We start from the raw sequence: 18,378 nt of genomic DNA, 5'->3' as shown, positions 1-18,378 counted from the left end.
GTTACGTATCGTCCTTGTTTTTTAAATGAATAAATCATTCCAATGTCTATACTTCAAAATGCTTTCTTTTGCTTCAGATTTGGATGGTACGTCAAACATCGGTACCATGCGCAACAGAAGTAGGATCAACGGTGGCGATAGTAACTACGTAGTGATGAACTGTGAGAAGTAAATGGGTATCAAATGCGGGGTGTTTGGTGGCGGTTCCTTTTCACCGCTTACTTTCTGATTGAGTTGGCAGTATCACAACAGGTATGTTGAAATGGCATATAGTTACATTGTTCAAAATTGCTGGGACCAGTAAATGACACTAGACTTATTGATGCTTTTGAAAGTCTGAACATAGCAGTGTGACATAAACAAATATAAAAGGGGCATCGGTTTACCGTAATTGATGCCAGAATACCAGGAAAACAAAACTTGGCCCTGCCTCTACGTTAATAAGAATATCCAGTTCAACAATACCTGCACCCGTAGCATGACTTTCTACATTTTTCTCTAATCGCCAATGACGATAGCTCCTTACGGAGACATCTAGCACGCCCTGAACGACGGTGCATTTTTTCGTTATTTACGACCAGAAAAAACGCCATAATGTCAATGTCGGTGCCGAGGCGAGCTCTATTTTCAACCTAGATCAGTAGGTTATTGATGGAACGGCATGTAATAGTTTACTTTCGAGTCTGCAAACTCGGGCTGTAGTTACTATACGAGGGGTGATTGATTTGTTCAAGGAAAAGTTGAGTAAAGTATAATCATCAAGAAATTTCAAATGTAATGAAATAAAAACTGCCTTGGATAATAACGCGTACCTGTATGTATATAATAATAATAATATCGTTTATTATGCATAAAAAATACATTTATACATAAAAAGAAAAGGGTTAGCCAAAGGCTATCTTCACCCCTCCCAAAAAAATAATTATTTACTATAATAACAATGTTAATATTCTTAACATTATTTTGGTCAATTTAACAATTTCATTGCACCACCATACATTGAATTTTAAATTGCATCTGTGATTTTATTTCTTTCTCAACTTGATCAATATTATGATTAAAAAGGGGTAAAATTCCATTCAGATAAGAAGGGGCTATATAAGAAAAACATCCTTGAAATTTGGAAGTATGTTGAAAGAGGTAATTCTCAAATCGACCATATGTATGTCAGAATACCTGCTCAATAAACTATATAAATAACTAGATGTTTTAGGTTGAATCAACTTAAACAAAAATATTTTTATCAAATATTGGACTCTGTACTTCACATTCAGCTCCTTCATTTTTAACAAAAATGGTGTAACATGTTCATCATATGGTATACAGCATACGAATCGCATGCAAGCATTTTGTATACGTTGTAACTTCTGCTTGTTATATTGCGGCAAAAGTTTCCTTTCTTCTGATAGCTGATACTTGAATTTATATAGCGATTTGAGTTTGAAGAATGATACTTTGAAAATGTTTGTCACATCTTCATGGAAAGACAAAGAGCTATCTATGGTTACGCCAAAATTTTTAGCATTGTCAATGTCTGCGTTTTCGAGAGTGAGCCTAAAGTTACACTGAGTTTCTTTGAGACCCTATGCATAAAGCCAAAGTTTCATTTGGATTGATTTTTAGTCCATAATTCTCTGAGTATAGGAATGTTTTGTGCAAATCTGTGTTTATATTGGCCACGCAACTTTCTGTATCTGTGTTATGGGAAGACAAATATAACTGTATATCATCTGCGTGTAGATGTACTCAACAATGTGATAAGAAAGTAGGGTAATCAAAAATAAACACTGAAAACATCAAGGGTCCTAAAATACTTCCCTGCGGTACACTGAGATTGTTTCTTTTAGGGATCACCATGAGTAATCATCCAGTTTGACCCTCTGTGATCGACCTGTGAGATAGCTGGTCATTCATTTGAGAGAAATGTCATCGAATCCTATGAACTTGAGCTTGCAAACCTTACCTTATTTAAAAATATTGTAAGAAATGTATCATATCAAATAAACTTTTGAGCTTTGAAATAATATTTCTCATCAAATTGCGAATCACAGATATTCTCTATTTTATGTCGTCACCTCAAACCTGTTTTTATTTATGATTCCAGTGTTATATTTTATCACATATGTGCATGTATGATCTATTGTGATATTTTTAACATTTTTTTTCCATTATGTGACCACAAAGAATTATTATCAATAATATTATTATCAACGAAATCATCACTCATCAAAACTAATTATTTCTAGTGTCATTCATTACTAGACTAAAGGTTCCAAACAGTCATCACAAGTAACTATCAATTTTATTTTCAAAAAGGTCCAACACCAAACAAAAATGTAACCTTATCCGTCAAAGTGATTTGCTACGTTGAACAAAACCAACGCAACTGCAACTTTTCTTCATCACATATGTCGAATCGAAAAGCCACTTGAAGACGTTATGTCGCGCGATAGTTTCAATTTCGAGATTGATACTGAGCTAGTTATTCAAATTGTATGACGTCATTTACGCCACCAATATGTAATTACTTTACGAATTCAAGTGAAAATAATCCAATGGTTATGCAGGAATTATAAAAGCTAAGTGATCAAGAGGATCGGGAAGTTGTTGGAATTTATCTACACTTTGCAAACCACATGCTGAATATTTCCAACAAAATGATAAAACGTCTGGAAGGAAGTGATGTAACTATACTGGATGTCTTTAACTTCATGGATAATTCAACGAATTGGAACGATAAAAAACTGATATTATAGTCGAAGTAACCGGTATTGTGCACACTTAAAGTTGTCGGCACTCTCAAAGGCCAAAAAAACCAATACATTTATTATCTGTTTAAAATGTGGCGTCCTTGGACAAGTACTAATAGTAATAACGAGTGTGATAACAACGCAGACTTTTTCCAGTGTAGTGATGTCAATAGCGATGGTGAAAAATGCGAAAAAGAGGTACCAGTGAATAAGATTCGGATGCATTTGAATATTGAAACACAGAGAGTATGTTTGGTTTCGAGGGAAACAAACTATTACAAGCAACATCAGATTTGACAGAAATTCATATCTGAACTGTACGTAAAATAGTCAAAAACAAACCTTATGAACGCAAGACGCGATGTGATACAGGATAACTGAAACCTTCAGATGTTCATCTAATAAAATCATTAAAAAAACAATATACGACTCTTACAAAAGCAATGAGATTCCATTAGGAAGAAATTGAATACTTCCGGCCATAATGTGACCTGCTGTGACAAAACTCTTCAGAATTGGAAAAAGAAACTAGGATTTAGATTAAAAATAATAAATAAACGTCAAGCAGTTATGGAACGCAGAAGAATGGTGGAATTGCGTAACGAATACTTAGAATAAATAATTAAATATTGACAAGAACAACGGCAAATTTTCTATTTGGACGAAATATGGTATGACACTCACGACACAGTTACAAAAGGGTACACTGATGTTTCGAGAATGTGTACGCCTAACATGCCTGCAAACAAAGGATCGCGAATAATCATTCTGCATTGCGGAGGAAGTAAAGGATAGGTTCCGAATTCTTTGAAATTATGTGGAAAAAAACTTAAGGACTGTAATGTTAACTATCATAAGAACATGGAAGCTAATATTTTCGAGGAATGGTTTGAAAACACATCGATCCTAAATTTGGATGGGAATAGTGTAATAGTTCTTGACAACGCTTCCTTTCATTCGCGACAGCTCATAAAAGTACCGAATAAAAATTCGAGAAACGATGAAATACAAAGTTTTTAAATGGATAACAATTTGTATTTTGAAGATTACTATACCAAAAAACAACTACGTGAAGTTTTACAGACAAAAATATTTGAAAAAGTGTATTCCCTTCAGAGTATTGCTGGAAAGTTTGGACACACCATACTGAGACTTCCCCCCCCTATTTTTGTGTTTTCAATCCCATCGAGTTGATTTGGGGAAAATTGAAACAAAGCATCAGGCGTAAAAAAAATTCCAAAATTTGATAATAAGGTAATAAAACTAATTAAAGAAGAAGTATCTAATATTACCGAAGAAGACTGGCAGAAAAGGATTGAAAAAGTAATTTCAGTTGAAAAAGACTATAAAGAGTTTGGACACTTCCATAATAATAGTGGAAAAATTCTTTATTGATTTAAATGGTGACAGTGATAGTGAAACAGAGAATATGGAAGAGGAATTATCAGAAGCTTTCGAAGAAAGTTAGGTTAGGTAGGTTGTACTATATCGTTTACTTGAACTATACACTGGTAATGAATAAAAAATGTGGGTAAAAAATTGTGAAGTCATCACCCAAAATATTCAATACAGTTGTCAGACATTGTTCACTTTTTCAGATTTCCATGCTTTCAATCACCTTTCTCATCATCGACAATCGACTGCGCAACTAAAGGAAGGTCAGAGTCCCCGCTAAAAGGTGTTAAATCCCATACAAATCGCGTACGTTCTCAACAAAGCAAGACCATAAAATAAACGAAAAGTTCGTGCGAGTTGAACCGATGACAATAGGTGTCGACCTTCGTAATTAGCGATTTTGGCGCATGTTTCCCTTCGTTTCGGAGGACCCATTATCCGTGCTCAGCCACCGTGCCAGAGGACGGGTCAAACACACTGTATATCCGCTCGGGCAGTGGTAGAGGTAAGATTACTTCGTTGGTGTTTTGTTTTCCGGAACTATCGCAAAAAACATCAACTTTGAGTTGAAAAATTCGAGTTAGTATTTTGTTTCTGTGCCTTCGTGTTCGGTTTCAAAGATGGGTAGAGAAAAATCAGTAATTTCAATTCAATTGTGACACTATCAGAACAATTGAGTTCTCATTTTGGCCCAAGAAATGACGCATTCAAGATCCAGCACCAGAGAGCACAGTTTCAACCATAGTTCTTATCTCTCAGAAAAATTACAGAACAATTTTAATACTGTACAATTTTTCTAGGAGGTTTGAAATGTGGATTCGAAAATATATTTTCGACATGCTTTATTACGAAGATATTTCGAATTATCGATATATTTCTCTAATTCCAACACTCAAGTTGTTGAAAACTATAAAAAACTCGCTAAACAAAATGTTTAAAGATAACAAAAATAATCAGCCCTGAACGAATTAGTTTAACGACTTATCAACTATTGACTCATGGAAAGTTCATTCACTTCATCGGACGATATTCATCCCGCCAGAAACTAAAAACTCCACAAGTAACCAATCAGAACAACCATCAGAACCAATGTTCTGATGGTTGAGAAGAACTACATCAAACTTATTAGCTTGTATGAGATAGAGCAAAGAGAAACTGATAATTGGAATAAATTCGCCACTTCTCCTTCTCCACAACGGATTCAATATTTCCCCGGAGCGTAGGGCAAGATCGGTGTCTCATCAATACCGTAAAAGTGCCTCCATACTCATCACGTGACTGTGGCAAACTAAGGTGTTGTAGACACATTCCTGAATGGCAATAATGAACCCCTCAGTTTCCGACTTCAGCCCACTCTACTTGAGGAAAGCGTAGATCAGCTTCTTTGATGAGCCGAAGTTGTTGAAGAAGATCCCATGCATTGACTTATCTTTGTGAAGTGATCTCTGAAGCTTTCAAATGATCCTGTTGCTGAAAGGGTTCCAACTCAGCGACAAAGTTGTGATTACCTTGTTCAGTGTAGAAAACGAAATCGAGTTCACCAGCTGCTCCGGCAGCTGCTCTAAAAAGAAATGCTTCAATTCCTGCTCTCTCATCATCGCGGACCATACAAAAAAAGGGATCCGAACTCTTCATGACTTTATAGATTCTATCCAGTACCATTCTAACAAGTAGATACTCCAAACTCGAAAGTCCTTAGCCTCCCTTTTCTCGGGAGAAGTACAACCGTGGGTCGGATGATTTGTGGTGCAAATTACTATGGAGATGCACAGCTCCTCTCGAGTCCACTTCACTACTCCAAACAAGTAAAGGAAGATTGGAACGGCAAGCTTATTTATTGTAGCAACTTTGTTCTTCCCCGACAGTTCCAATGACCAGATCTGTCGGAGTTTGTGCTGATATTTTCCGAGGAGGGATCTTCAGTAATACTCTCGAGTATTTCTGAGCGCAACGGATAGTGACAATAGTGGGAATCGCCCTGAAATACACCCCTTATGAACGTGACCCAACCTGTTTGGACTCTAACCTGACCAGATGTTATGGTGAAGTGAGTCTGCCAGAGTGGTATCAGTTGCTCAAGGCATCTCACTATTTTGTCGGGTACAAATACAAAATGAGCTCATGCGATGTTGTATCCAATGTCTTGCGGTAATTGATGTAGGCCATGGAGAAATCACGCTATTTTCCAGCGTTACAAATCTATCGGAGAGCAGGTTCTCTTTACATCCAGCGACTCCTCTCTTCGACCCTCCCTACTCATATATCCGTTCGAACACTCTGTCAATTGCGATGAGTATTCGTGTGTAGAAGATGCTCGAATCTCCCCTTTGGGGGGTGAGAACAGTCCGCTCCTCGACAAACCGATCCGGATTGGCTGCACTCCGTCCAGCCATAAGTTGAAAACTCTGTCCAGATGGCGATGGGTGTTTGGTAATTTTTTCCACCAATAAGTGTTCAGTCCATCTAAACCTGGAGCAGGAAAGTTCTTGGAACCCACGAGGGCTCCTTGAACGTCATCCGGCGCCATCGGCTTACGTAGTACATTGGGCTCAGGCTGTCAAAGCTCTCTGCTGGAAGCTTGGAACTGCGCTAAGGCTGAAGTGTCTAAGTTGAGTGGCTGCGGGTTTTCATAGATGTTCTTCCAGAAGGATTCCACCCGATCAGCGGTAGGCAGATTATCCACAACACGTGGAGGCTCTTGGAATGAGCGACACTTCTCGCCCGCCTCACTGGTGATTTCTTAGCACTCACTAGCATTTGTATCCTATCAAGGCAGTACTGTTTGGTGGTCAGCAGCACGCCTTGAGTTAAAGTGTGATGGATACGTCATAGTTTGGCGGCTGTTCGTGAAAGGCCTGATGGCCGCCCTGTAATCCATCACATATTGGATACCAGACGTATGTTGTCTCGCCGACTTGATCTTAGCCTCCATCTTGTGTACACGCCATTTAATCTTCCGAACCGCAAAGCCGGGATTTCGTCCTTCCGATTCGGAAAACGATTTGAGTACTCTATACACGGCGGTGTTGATTTGCCAGATGTCAGACTCTTCTGTTAGAACACTATGAACCTCCGCATCCAAACAAGCCAGTTCTTGTAGCTTCAGGGGCCTAATTCTGTGGAGCGCTCTGCGTGTTCTGATTGACTCCATTGGTGGGATGATGCGAGTCCCCTCTCCATCCGTGCCAACGGGTGGTAGAACTGTCATTTCTACCACTTCGTTAGCAGGCTGGGAAGGAACTATATAACCCTACCGCCGAATATAAGATACGTAATCCCTAAGATTTTGGGCGGAAAAGGCGGCATGCTATGGATGTGTTTCACACCACAGATCATGCAATCTTGCCATGTACCCTCTTCGCGCGGACTCACTACTCTCGTAGCAATGCATAAGGCTATCTCTTAGCTCATGCATTCACTCAAAGCGTCCGTTGTCATTGCCAGGGTTGTCATCGGTAGGCAAATCATCGTTATGGGCCCCACCACCTTGCCTCTGACCCCTCCGAGCGGGTCGATTTTAGGGGCTCCTTCCTCGATTACTAGGAACCAAGTGTTGGGTCCACCGGGTGGTTAGCCCTGTGGACCCACGGCCGGGACCAGAGGGGGAAATGTGTTCTTCTTCCTGGGTGCGCCTTGGCTGCCGGTCCGGTTTTGCACCAGTTGCTCAAGTAAGTGGTGGCGCAACTTATTGAAAGCCAAGGGTGTAGTAGACCTATCAAGGCAGTGCTGCTTTGCCTCAAAGTGTGATGGATTTGTCATAGTTTGGCGGGTATTCGCCGCACCGCGGCCGTGAAAGGCCAGTTGGCCGCCCTGTAATCCCATTAAATACGAGATGCATGTTGTCTCGCAACCACGATCTTAGCATCTATCTTGTGTACACGCCGTTCAATCTTCCGAACCGAGATTTCGTCCTTCCGATTATTATTATTGTTATTATTTTTATTATCATTGTAGTTTATGTGGTTTTTTCAAAAATTCTGCTAAATCGGCTGAGAATACTTACATACATACCCAAGTACTTACATTGCAATTGTTCCACCACTGGTTTCAGAATAAACGACACGCACGCGAGAAATACGGGCAAGAATGTGTGCGTATATCAATCAAATCGAACATACCAACTGCGGAGTATATTTCATTTGATTACAGCTTTTTGTCGTAATTATGTAGGTTTAAAGTATATCACTACATTTATGTTTTAAGACTATTTATTATTCAATGAAAGTAGCCCAGAGCACTTTTGCTGGGAGATTTCTGAAAATAATTGACAAATGATTAGTGTTGATATGCCTCGCACTTGACATAATCGTATAATTGGATGTTTTTATTTGAGTCTGTGTCTAATTGGAGGTGTTGCAGATCTAAAAACTGTTGCAAATTCATTGACATGTGCAATAGTATTTTTCTTGACAAAAGCTGCGATTACTTTGGTCATTGGCTTCGTTTTTTGTGTAGGTCTAGTCACTAACCTCCTGTGCCACATTGTTGATAGCATGTCTATTTATGGATAGTGATCAGAATCGTTCTGAAATCTGAATAACTCTTCATTCATCTCTGTATTCCGTAAAATGAGTGGAAATAAAACATGGCAATGATAGAAAAAAGTAACCTTATCAACATAAATGAAAAAATTAATAAATAAGAGACTGAAGGCGCGTCCACACTATGTCGAATGTGCCGATCGACACCGTCGACGTAGTGTGGACGTGTCGATCAACTAAGTCGATCGACAAATGTCGAGTCGAATGTAATCCGAATGAAATGGATTTTCCGACAGTCGAATGAAAATAATTGTCAAGGGTGGACGTATAGAATGTGTCAACAAAGTTTTAAATACTTAGTTTTGTGGAAACCTGTAATCACAGGATACAACCGGAGCAGTGGTACTAATATTATAAATTCAGTTGTACTGTACTTTTTCTCCCATTAACAAGACTAGGTCGAATCTGAAACCTCCTTTAATGATGTACATGTTGGATTACAAGCGCGGACATAAATATGGCAGTAGCAGCAACACTAAACATAATTTATTTAGAATATTTCCCACTCACGCTCTTCTCACTCAACTACTCACAGTCGACTGATGAAATACATCCACACAGTAGTATTATGTGTGGACGTGGAATCTGTCGCCTATGTCGTTCAACATTGTCGATCGGCATAGTGTGGACGCCCCTTTAGACAAGGGCATTTTTTACACTGAGAATAACCTTCAAAAACCATCATTACTTTGAAATACTCAATGTAGGTATTGTGCTTTTGGGAAACACTACATACCCGTATACTGTGATTGTTTTCTATGTTTGGATGAATGTGAATATATGATCATTTCTGTTCTTCATACAGGTTATTTACATCTCGTATTTTTAAATAGCTTTTATTAATTTATTATACGTGTAGTTAATAACGACTCTGAATATGAATAAGGCCTGATAAAAACACATAAAGAGGATAACCTCATAAGACCGGTAGTTTCGTACATAAATAGTCCGGTAAGAGAACTAGGAATACGTCTTAACAAGTTGTTCAAATTATTACTAATTTCATCCCACCTCACAGCATTAAAAATTCATCGACTTTAGTAAAAAACATAAGGCACCAAACCACGCCACATAATTCAATTTTAGTTTCATTCGATGTAAAGAGTATGTTCTCCAACATACCCCTCATTTTAGACATATTAGGTCAAGCCAAAGTAAACCATATCACTTCCTTTGAAGTTTCAACTTTCGATGTGTGCCTAAATCAGAGCTACCTACAGTTCAACAACATATTTCATAAATAGGATTCAGGTTTACCAATGGGCTCACTTCTTAGTCCACTTTTAACAGATATATTTATCAACAGCTTGGAGACCACTGTAGTAAATTCCGACCTGGGTAAAAACATATTCATTTTTGGTACATATATGTAGACGATATTCGCGCCTGTTTCAGAGGTACTACACGACAGCTGAACCAATGTATGACATTCATGAATAATCTCAATAGCAACATTCAGTTCACACTCGAAACAGAGAGAGAGAAACAGATAAATTTCTTAGACCTGGCCATTACACACAATCAGAATAAATTTGAGTTCAATGTTTTCAGAAAACCTAGCTAAGCAGACATTAGCATCACAAGCGATTCTTTCCATCCAGTCATAAATTAGCAGCCTATAATTAAATGTTCCACAGAGCATTCACACTTCCTTTGTCTGCTAACAATCTAGCTAGAAAAATTGATATCATCACACAGATAGGTCATAATAATGGTTTCAACGCAGATACTATCCAGAAGTTAGTCAGAAAACAAAGCCGTAAATTCACTTACAGATCACCAGAAATCAAGAAATGGGTAACTCTAACATATTTTGAAAAAGAACAGAGATAATTGCGGGCTTCTTCTTCTTCTGAAAAAACAATGTGGAAGTGGCATTCAATGGTTATCTCATTTCCTTTTCAATGCCAAAGATAAGGAGATAAGCTTATAAACTCATGGAGAAATCATGAGTTTATAAGCTTAAGTGTCCGGAGTGTAATAGTGTTTATGTGGGACAATGTGGTCGAAATTTCCAAAAACGGTATGCTGAACATGACAGGTCCTTCAGACTAGGAAAAAATGATTCGACGTTTTCAAACCATTCCTTGGCATGCAACCACAAGTTCCCGAATCTAAACGATACGGAAATTTTGCACTATGCAAGAAAGGGTTACAAACACAATCCTTGGAAATTCACAAGCATAAACATTGCGGGTGCAACCTATTAAATGATCAAATCGATTTAGTTTACTCACCGGTTTTCAAATTAGCACATCCGCATTGTAAATTGTCAATTCAGGTACTCAATCAAGCCAAGTACCTCTTCTATTTCCTACGGAGGTGCTATATAAAGGCTGATGTAATAAACCATTGTTAGTTTAATGTATAAGTTTGAAAATGTCCTTATAGGACGAAACTGCAGTAACGTTAGTTACAAATAAAAGTGGTAAAAAACATAGAAGTTTCAATTCTCTTTTCTTCAACTGAATAAACTTACTACAGGTTGTGATAACTCAACTTATTGCAAGCTTTGCATGTTATGGAGGACTATGTATTATCCCTAAAGTTTCGATATAGAACAATTAATTACAGATTACAACTAACAAAAATTCACAGTGATAACTCACCTGATAGAAGACATCTTTCCAACTTGAATTTGAACGAAGGATTTGACAGATTTTTCAGATCATTTGGGATTTTGTTATAGATTCTGGTTAAGTTATTCGACAAAGACCTGACTCGTAGCATGCAGTGGTGTCGTGATTCTAGATTTGAATCGTACGTTCAGTTGGTGAACGTCAGTCCGGCACCCGGGGCACCCGACTTGACACGGCTAGACGCAGTCGTCGCGTATTCTTATCGATTTCAACTAACTCAATAAAGCTAGTTTTGGAAGAGTGAATTAACTCATTGTCTTATATAACAATGAGTAAAAGAATTTCAGTTGTTTGCACCTGATAAAAACGTGTACTCTATATAATTAGAGTTTCTGGGGTCCGTTTCTTTTTCAGTCGAATATAAACAAGCACTCAATTTCTCAGCTATCGCAAAAAACAAAACCACAAACAAGTAAGTAGGTATGTTTCGCGTGGTCGAAAATCGATAAGTGGGTAAATATTTGATCTACTCGTGCCTCAATTTAATTGATAACCTTCTTTGGAAGCAATATTGATTTAGTGATATTATACCAAGTGTCGTCAAAGACGACAATTTGTTTGTTTTCTATACAAGATGTTTCTGAATGTCTTGTGAATAATCCATAGGGTGATTCTATGGACTCTGATTGTCTAATTCACATAATTTTGACTCGCCTCCATCGAAAATTATGCTTGAGGTGACATTCAATTCGAAATTTAACACAGAGGTACGCTAACAAACAGTTTGAAAGTTATGAACAATTTATTCAATCAAAACGAGCATCAACAAAATTATTTCATTCCATTAAATATTCGATACTTGGTGAATAAACAATAATGAGCTGAAAAAAACTGTTATCGCAATTTTCTTCTCAATTATACTTTTGTTGGTTAACAAGTTTTTCACAGATGATAGTTCAGATGATAGTTTACATAAAAACTATTCATTTTTAAACTGAAGCCTGGATTTTTTGCAGCTATTAATTAAAGACTATTAATTAAAGAGCATCCTTCATGGAAAACTTAGAAAAATATATTTTTCCATTTATTTATGAACAAACAATTATGTTGAAAAAATACGAATAAAGTATTCGAGATTTTTTTTTAATTTTCCGATTGGATTGTATTCTCATTGATAAAACCTACTTTCGAAAAGTCTAGATTATAAGGGCGTAGAACAATTAATGTTTAAATAAACTCTTTTATACGTCCCTTAAGTATTTTTCATTCTTAGCTCCTAACTAGAGCTATAAGAATTCAGCCGGTTACGTTAAAAAATTTGTTAGGAAAGAAAGGGCTAGGACCCGAAAACCATGGACACTAATAATATATTTTTGAACACGGTGTTTTCGAAAATATAAGAGGCGTGAAATAAGATTTTAAAAAACATCTTTACAGTTTCAGTTGTTTAGGTGTTCAGTTTGTTAGTGAAACGCATTTGGTGACGATTATGTAGAGGTCAAGGATATTCTAAAAAGTGCATTGGGATTTTCTAACCTGGTATATTATTTATAATTAAAAAATTGCGCAGTTCTTCAAACTACTCCACGGTGATGAACGTAGTTTTATTCGTTCGATTCGTGCAAAAATAAGTCATTTTTGGTAACAATGCATATCAATAATGTACTTTTTATTGCCATCGACATTTTTGTAAGAACTGCGTATTAAAAAGTTGATAAAACGACGTTGTTGACAACTTCAGTGCATAACTAACCACTGAATACGATAATGATAATGATATCTGCACCGTCAAGGTCTAGCATACCGAGAAAATTTCTTCGAAACTGGGTTGCTAATCAACTAACCTTCAACAAGAATTTGTGAAAAATTATGTTGTCAAACGCACTGCTAGTTTTTCATAATTCCTTCAGCATGAATAATGGACTCCGATTAGGTACGATGAGAGAGGTGAACGTGTTTTTAATTCGTTAATAATTTTTTGAAAAAACTCTTCAGGTCAATAACTTTTAAGTTTACTACAAAGGTTAAGGTCCACTTTTCATGAAAGATGCATGGGTCGATTTAAAAAATTAATTCCCATTATTTCTGGAAAGAATTACATACATGAAGGTGTAATTCAAACGGGGTCAGATCAGGTAATCTCACAGGCTAATCTGTGTCTTTCTGATATTATTTTGGTATCCATTCAGAATGGTTATTTTCTATATGGTGTTATCTAAAGCTGTCAATGTTAGAGTGTTATTTCTCTCCAAGTTGAGATGTAGATTGTCCTACTTTTCGGTTGAGAACTAAATCTATTTATTTTGTTGTAGATAAATAAACATCAACTAAGAGAGCTGCTGACTCTACCAGAATGGACCTCCCTTGTAGGAAATTCACATTCAGGTGAGTTGTACCTGTATTTGAAAAAAGTATTTTTGTTATCATTCAGAATATTGGAAGATGAAACTGTGCCATTTCTTATGTTTTGACTGGTTTTTCGTGTTTTTTTGAAACACGAGTAGGTAATATTGGAGTATTTTTTTTAAAATCATCGTTATCAATGACAAAGCAATGATTCACAGGTATCACTGATCACATTAAGGAAATTTCTCTTTCGATCCTGATAATAGGATTGGATATTCTACCTATCATTCTAACATGATTGAATTCCTTGAATTTTTTATATCTTGGCCTCATTTAGATCAACAGTATCTTTTAAAGTACTCTGAGGAAAAAAGTCAAGTCGGATAAGGTCCGGAGACACTACTTGATTTCCTATGCATTTGCTAGAAAAATTGTCGATTAAAAAAATCACACACTATTATTTCTTTTTATGCAGTGATGGAGATTGTGGAACAACATATTCCGAATTTGTGCTCATCACAAAATTTTGAATTGTAGTAAAACATGGAAGGCTGAGTTATTCCTGTCGAAGAGATCACAATATATTTGACATGGTTTCATCTGTCCAAATGTAATTTTCATGAAAACGCTTCAGGAAGCTATTCAGGGCCGCATTTAGGGGAGGGCAGGCGAGGCTACTACCCGGGGCCTCACAATAAATATAAAAAATATCAAAATCTTGACAGGTTAGCAACATTTTTTTGCATTTTTGCTAAGAATACTTGCACAAATATAATAATATTGTAATCGATATATCAGAAAGCTCTAATCTCAAGTTTCCATTTATTATGATTTTTTTTTGATCGAATAAGTATTTCAGTGGCAATACTTCTTACTTCATTATAGTAAAAATCATACAATTTACTTCAATATGAATTTTTTTAATGTGTAATTTGTACCCGTGAGTTAAGGACTAATGAAATAGGTAAAAGAAATCCGAAAAATAATTAATTATTCGGGTCCCTCACTCTTTCGTTGCCTCAGGGCCTTCAGACTTCCAAATCTGGCCCTGAATCTATATGTATAGCGAACGCCATATTGTAATCTGACCAGTGAAAGACACAATCAAGTGTTAGTTGAATAAGTTTTTAGAAAAAACTTTTTGGATTTCTACTTCTCCATCTTGAAATAAAGTAGGATAATTAAGAAATAGCAGGCTAGTTACATGCTTAATATTAGCTTTACCTGTATGTATGTATGTTTGTAACTCTCAAGCTTGGTATCTGTATTTGACAGAATTATTGCTTGATCTATTCGCTGGCAGATGGCGCTGTACGTAACATCCTATATATTGAAATTATTGCTTAATCTATTCGCGGGCAGATGGCGCTGTACGAAAATATCAATGGTCGTTTTTCTAAACAATATACGGCTGATTGATCCCAAAGTTTAGATAAAATAAATATAGTTTAAAAAACTATAAAAACACGCTTTTAAAGAACATCGAATTGAAAAGTATTTTTTTTAAAATAAGCTCAAAACAATAACGAACGAAAAATACTAGTATTATTGGGCGCTTTGTGCCATATTTTTTGTATATCAAGCGTCCGTCGCTTTTCTCACAATAATACTAGTATTTTTCGTTCGTTATTGTTTTAAGCTTATTTAAGAAACAATAATTTCAACTTTTCAGTTCGATGTTCTTTAAAATCGTATTTTTCAGTCTTTTAAACCATATTTATTTCCGAATATTACTGGAGTTTTTTCCCAATACCAAATCGTTATTTTTAGAAAGATAAAACAATATTCCTCTTGAAGATGATCACTTGGTGATCGAAACACGTGTCGAGGTGTAAAAATAACGATTTGGTGTTGGGAAAAAACTCCAGTAATGTTCATTACTACACCAAAGGTTCCAAACAGTACATCATAAGTATATATTTATTTCCGTCTATCATTCCTTTTTAAAATCTTGATTCAAAATTCGTCAAAAATACATTCTGTGTAGCCTCTATATTATCTGGTAGTGATCTCTTGTAGATAACATTATCTTCAAGATACTTTTTGATCCATCTATTAGTGGACAAATATTCTAGGATGGTTTTCGTACACAAAGTGTTGTCACGCAACTGTACCTGATGCAAATCGTCAGTATTCGTAGTGAACTAGTTTTTGTAGCTGGTAATTATTAGTGATGGTCAGTTGGTATTATGAGAAGATGATAATAATTATAATATTCTTCTTAAGGAAATGCCAGTAATTTATATAATCATGGTCAAAGAATGTCGATGGAGAGGGAAAGAGAAACACTTCTAATGGTTCGGCTTTCAGTGGTTGGAAATTTGAGCTGCAAAAAATATTTGCAAAATCGAAAGGGATCTTCTATTAGGTACTTCACTTACAGCACAGGACTGAAAATTTATTACATCAGTGACCTTATTTGAGGCTTGGGACAGTATCCGTTTTTGATTAGATACATATTTCCTTGACAATAAATATTTGAATTGAAGAAACATGAATTATGTATTGAGATATTTTCCATGAAACATGAAATATATCAGATATATTATTTATTCATTCCTCCAGTTGATTGTCCTACTTTTTGCCCTACTTGCATGGTAACATAAAATCTATAGCTGACGTAAATAATTTTCTTCATTTCGATCAACGGTTCGGACACGTCATTATTTTTCCCACACAATAACAACTCATCGTAACAAACGATCAATCGATGTTTTTGTAGAGATACTATTAGGATTAATAATAGAAAATATCGACCGGTTTCATCGCAAGAATGAACCATTACATCTGTACAGAGTGTAATTTCTGATGAACCAAAATCATAAAATTCGAAGTTGGTAACAATTTTATCACATTTACAACTGACATTTTCGATTCACTGGAAATATGAACTATATTTGCATACTCCTCAATGTTTGTGATGCTTGAATATTTGGGAATGTATTACTGCCAATTTATCGTCACAAATATTATGAATAATAAAATTGCCTGAAATCTAACCATCCAAGTTTAAAATAATAGATCAGAACAATATCACATTCGTTCTATTTTTCTATTTTTCCTACATTTTTGAACACGGTTCTACCTGCAATTGGTGTCTTTCTTTATTTGGCAATGAATAAGATTAACTTATCAAATTATATCTGTGAATTGGGCAAATGAAGCTATTTTTATCATTATCATTACAGTCGAAACATTTACCATTACCTACCCTACTCTAGTCGCTTCAGAGGGAGGAGACGATTCAGAAGACAATGATCAAGAACTATCTTCGGCAAGTCGTGTCATCATAGAAGTCCCCGAACTAGGCCACAGTTTTGATCTAGACGTAAAATCCAGCCCAGATATTCTGACTCCAGATTTCGTCGTACTAGAAACGTTCGCAAATAGATCTCAACCCATCACTGTTCAAAAAGAAGACAGAAACTGCTATTTTAGAGGAACTACAGCTGCGTTGAGTCTGTGCAAAGGAGTGGTGAGTAAAAATCATCCAGAAACTTCAAACAGTCAGTTTGAGTAGCTAACTTGCAAAGAGGAGCAAAGCAAAGTTCACTTTGCAAATTTGGAGCCGCTACTGTGACTAGTATTTCAAACTTTCAGCGAGGAATTGTACACCTGAACGACACAGATTTCTTCCTGATCCATCCACTGCCAAGTAGGTTCCACAATGAAACTGCCAATCCGCACATACTCATCCAGAAAAAACACCACGCAGTTCATACGGGGAACTGCCCTCATTATGACACTATACAGCTCAAGCAAAATACAACCAAAGACATTACATATGCCAAAGTTAACAATAAAATTCATGAAACTCATCTCGAATGGAGTTCCGATGAAGAAGAAGATATAGACAAGGACATCAATATCTCCAGCAGGTCTAAAAGGGATGTTCTGGAGGATTATTTGGATGATTTTTCGTACAGTAACTTGGGAAGGAAAAAAAGGGAATCTTTTCCTGATGGGGCACCAGCTTTCGTAGAAACAGCGGTTTTTGTGGATAAAGATCTCTTCGAGCATATGAAAACTAACTATCCAGTAGATACTGAGAGGGAACTTATTCGATTCGTTCTGGCTATGATAAATGCTGTAAGTAAAGCATTACTACCATTGTACTTTGAGTTACTACTTCTCAGATATATCGATCAGTATTACAATAATAATAACTTCAATCAAATAGTTAACAGAAACTGAATGTATTCATTATAATTACAATGGGGCGATTATTTTGAGTTTTTCATCCTTTTCATTTCAACATTTTCATGAATTCCTCTTCTAATAATCTCCCATACCTGTGAACGAACTTATGACCTTTTCCTAGCAAGTGTTCATAAGTGCTGAATTGGCCCTACAGTTTATGAAACTACTTATACAGGGTGTAACTAAATAAGTGTAAAACATTAGAGGAGGTGATTCCTCATCGAAAAAAGATATGATCTTTCATATAAAGAAATGTCATTGAAGCATCCCTTGTTAAGATACAGCCCCTTGAAGGGGGTATCGGAAATAAATTTTTAAATGGTAAACAAATAATGAGACAAAAAGTTACATTGGAAATAAATTTTAGGGGTTGCGTTTTCCACTTCTTACAACCATGGGGTAAACCAAATAAATTACTGGCTAAGTGTCTTTTTGGTAGTACAAAACGTCAGGTTACTTTCAATATTGTAACTTTTTCAGTGCTTGTGAAAAAAATTGTTATACAAATTTTATGTACCTCCTCTTAACAAGGGATGTTCCAATGAAGTTTCTTCATATGAAAGATCC

The 18,378-nt window shown here is 36.3% G+C and overlaps 1 protein-coding gene across 4 annotated transcripts in view; it reads left to right on the top strand.

The window, feature by feature from the left end:
- stl (ADAMTS metallopeptidase stall) overlaps positions 1–18,378 on the top strand; it is a 44,636-nt gene that overhangs the window by 15,030 nt on the left and 11,228 nt on the right. The window contains exons 2-5 of one of the 4 annotated variants that reach the window (XM_074176408.1): positions 78–252; positions 13,578–13,650; positions 16,833–17,086; positions 17,212–17,700. In XM_074176408.1, the coding sequence (XP_074032509.1) occupies positions 184–252; positions 13,578–13,650; positions 16,833–17,086; positions 17,212–17,700 (885 nt within the window). In that variant the 5' untranslated portion in view covers positions 78–183. Of the gene's footprint in view, positions 1–77; positions 253–13,291; positions 13,401–13,577; positions 13,651–16,799; positions 17,087–17,211; positions 17,701–18,378 lie in introns of those variants that run through there. The other 3 variants (XM_074176406.1, XM_074176407.1, XM_023166399.2) reach the window with 3 other exon arrangements.

This window comes from Leptinotarsa decemlineata, unplaced genomic scaffold, assembly GCF_025532065.1.
Source record: "Leptinotarsa decemlineata unplaced genomic scaffold, Ldec_3_MD MMD2_tig00001719_RagTag_RagTag, whole genome shotgun sequence".
NCBI classification, from domain to species: domain Eukaryota; kingdom Metazoa; phylum Arthropoda; class Insecta; order Coleoptera; family Chrysomelidae; genus Leptinotarsa; species Leptinotarsa decemlineata.
Note: the sequence above shows the minus strand (reverse complement) of the source record. Positions and strands in the feature narration are given on the sequence as shown.